Consider the following 3,142-nt stretch of genomic DNA (forward strand, 5'->3'; position numbering starts at 1 on the left):
AAGAGGGGACAGTCTTTAGCAAGGCCTGTTGCAACGGGACAAGGGGTGATGGTTTTAAACTAAAAGAGGAGAGATTTAGACTAGATATAAGGAAGAATCTTTTTACAATGAGGTTGGTGAAACACTAGCACAGGTTGCCCAGAGAGGTGGTGAATGCCCCATCCCTGGAGGCATTCAGGATCAGGTCAGACGGGGCTCTGAGCAGCCCCAGTCTAGTTGAAGGTGTCCCTGCTCACTGCAGGGTGGGTTGGACTACAAGACCTTTGAAGGTCCCTTCCAACCCAAAGCATTCTGTGATTCTAGGATGTGGTCCCCTCCGGGGTACCAGGCGCAGGGGTGCCGGCGGCAGTGTGGGTCTGCCGAGCTCCTGTGGGTGCCTGGGGTCCACCTCAGCACTCTGGGTGCTCCTCACCCTCCACTCCCTACCCCCTCCCCCCACCTCACCCCGGGGAGCTCCAGCCCTCCACTGGAGCTGGCACAGTCCCGGCACAAGCAGAGCCCCAAAAGGAACGCAGCTGGGAGGGGACCGGCAGGGCATTGCGGTGGAAGGAGCGGTGGGAACAAGGTTAGATCTCTGGCTCTGGGAGAGAGTGTGCGGTGGGGTGAGCTGGGGACGGGCAAGCCAGGGACTGGCGAGCTGGGGACAGGAGCTGAGAACTGGATGCCAGCCCGCAATGGCTTCACCCTTCGCCTGCAGCACTTGGCGGGAGGCGCAGTGATTGCGTCTCTGGCAGGCAGGACTGGCTGCCCCTTGCCAGGGCCCTGCTGAGAGGGGGACCCCCACAGCAGCAGTTGGGTGCCACTAGACAATGCCTCAAGTGCCAGTCCTAGGCCCTAATGACCTCCCTGCCTGTGATCCCACAGCAGATGCCCTTGCACAGCCCAGACCTCCCTCCTCTATGCTTTTCACTGAGCCTGCCCAGCAAGAGGCGCATGTCCTGACCTCACGCTCTTGAGATGGCAGCTATCCAGGGCTTCAGCACCACCCACCCTAGTGACCCCAAGCCCGGGGACCTGATTGAGATCTTCCGGCCAGCTTACCAGCACTGGGCCCTCTACCTGGGGGATGGGTACGTCATCAATGTGACACCCGTAGGTAAGTATGCGCAACCCAGCAGGGTGCAGAGGGGCCCTGGGGGTAGCCCAGGAGTCCTGTCACCCTCCACCACACAGGTGGTGGACCATCTGTATGTAGATAGTCTTTCCAGGAGCCAGCCAGAAACCCTTCTGAGGTCTTGGAGGGGCCAGACAGGGCCTGCCTGGCTCATCCCATCCCTGCCTTCCCCAGATGAAGGGCCTCCAGCCACGTTCTCCAGTGCCAAGTCAGTGTTCAGCAGAAAGGCCCGGGTGAGAATGCAGCTCCTGAAGGACGTGGTGGGAAATGACACCTACCACATCAACAACAAGTACGATGGCACCTACGCTCCCCTCCCGGTGGAGGAGATCATCCGGCGCGCTGAGAACCTCATTGACCAGGAGGTGTCCTATGACCTGCTAGGCAACAACTGCGAGCACTTCGTGACGCTGCTCCGCTACGGCGAGGGCGTCTCTGACCAGGTAAGTAACGTGGGGCAATCCCCTGCACCTCTTTGCTGCTGTATGTGAGGCCCTGGACCAGGGCACAGCCTGAAAACTGCCTGTGGACAGCAAAGCCCCATGTATAGGGTCCAAACCATCACTGCCTCTGGCCTCACCAGAGACGCTGGACCAGGAGGTTCACTATGGTCTGTCTGCACCCTGACAGTGCCCTCTTACTGAATGCCACAGCCCAAGATCCAAAGCCTGGGTGTTTCCCCTTCTGCCTGTGGGACACGTGTCTCTCATTCATTTAATTGCCTTGATTATCTCTGCCTGTTCTACATTAGCATGACTGGGGAGGAAAAAATCCAAGCTCATCATGTTTCCAGCCTGTGTTTTACTTCCCCTTTGCAGGCCAACAGAGCAATCAGTGCCATTGGGTTTGTAACAGCTGCCGCCGGTGCCTTCTCCTTGCTGGGCCTGCTCCGGAGCAGAACCAGAGAGACACAGTACTGATGGGCCACTGGGACGAGCTCGGAGCAGCACTGGGAGCCCCTGGCCAGGAGGGGACTGGGACAATTTGTGGCCACAGCTGCCACTAAGACTTACTAACAACTGTGTTGCCCTTGCTGAGAGCAGCACTATCCTGTTTGGCCCATCTGCTTTTATCTCATTGTCTGTGATGATTTTTGTGGTAGTCTGGGAGCACTTGGAAGCAAATTCTCCATCCTCACCCCCTCAGTGCTCTGCTGAGGGCTGGCACAGGCTTTCTGCACACGTCCTGTTTTTATCAGCTAGATCCTGTGGGCTCTTTCTGTGAATAACCTATTTTAACCTTAACATTTTTACCTTTTTTTTCGTAATCAAAAGGAATATAAAAGTATTGCTGAGAGTGTATTGTGTGTCCTCCAGCTGAGGGCCTGTACAAATGGAAAACCCCAGGTTCCCAGGTGTGCAAAAGGGCAGACAAGATTTGTGGTGCCTAAACAGAGCTGCTCCTGTGAGGGCGGGAGGTAGGAAGGAAGGTCTTGCAGGCTGTATCCCTCAGTGCTTTAAATGAGTGCTCTGGTTTTGGCATGATGGTGTTTTGCTCAGCTTTCTGGAAAGAATCCCCTCTCCCTGGCTCCTCTGACTGCCTTTGGGAGTAGCAGACTCCCCGTCTGGAGGGGGGTCTGACAAAAAGTCAGCTAGCTTTTTCTCTGGCAGCTGTTTGTTCCAGACTGGGGCCACTGTGCCACTGAAATTTCCCTCTTTGTCCCTCTAAGTGCAGTAATTGTTGGCATTGGACCTGACTAAGATTACTAGATGATTTTTAAGGTCCCTTCCAGTCAAAACCATCCTATGATTCTACTCCTTGGGTTGCCAAAGCACTGAGGCAAGGGCAGCCAGGAGCCTTTGCCCCCTGGAGCTGGAGCCATTGGCTCTTCGGTGACCAGAAGTTATATTTAAGCAGTGTGTAGCCCCAGCACAAGATCAGTCTTCCTCCAGCCAGCATCGAGGCAAAGGCAGGGTCCCTGCAGTGCTGTGGTGAATACCTGGAGAATGAGCTGTGCAGCACCTGTGCCCCATCTCCAAACCTGCAGAGCCCTCCTATTTCCTTGTCACACAGGTGACATGGGGGCTT

The 3,142-nt window shown here is 55.9% G+C and overlaps 1 protein-coding gene across 1 annotated transcript; it reads left to right on the forward strand.

Annotated features, from left to right (window-relative positions):
* Positions 1 to 903: 903 nt before the first annotated feature.
* Positions 904 to 2,053, forward strand: LOC104493216 (phospholipid-metabolizing enzyme A-C1-like). Its single transcript, XM_010135863.1, has 3 exons — positions 904 to 1,096; positions 1,289 to 1,557; positions 1,933 to 2,053. The coding sequence occupies exons 1-3, from the start codon at positions 958 to 960 to the stop codon at positions 2,032 to 2,034; spliced, it is 510 nt and encodes a 169-aa protein (XP_010134165.1). The 5' UTR covers positions 904 to 957; the 3' UTR covers positions 2,035 to 2,053.
* The last annotated feature ends 1,089 nt before the right edge of the window (positions 2,054 to 3,142 follow it).

The sequence above is a fragment of the Buceros rhinoceros genome, unplaced genomic scaffold (genome assembly GCF_000710305.1).
Source record: "Buceros rhinoceros silvestris isolate BGI_N320 unplaced genomic scaffold, ASM71030v1 scaffold7975, whole genome shotgun sequence".
NCBI lineage: Eukaryota > Metazoa > Chordata > Aves > Bucerotiformes > Bucerotidae > Buceros > Buceros rhinoceros.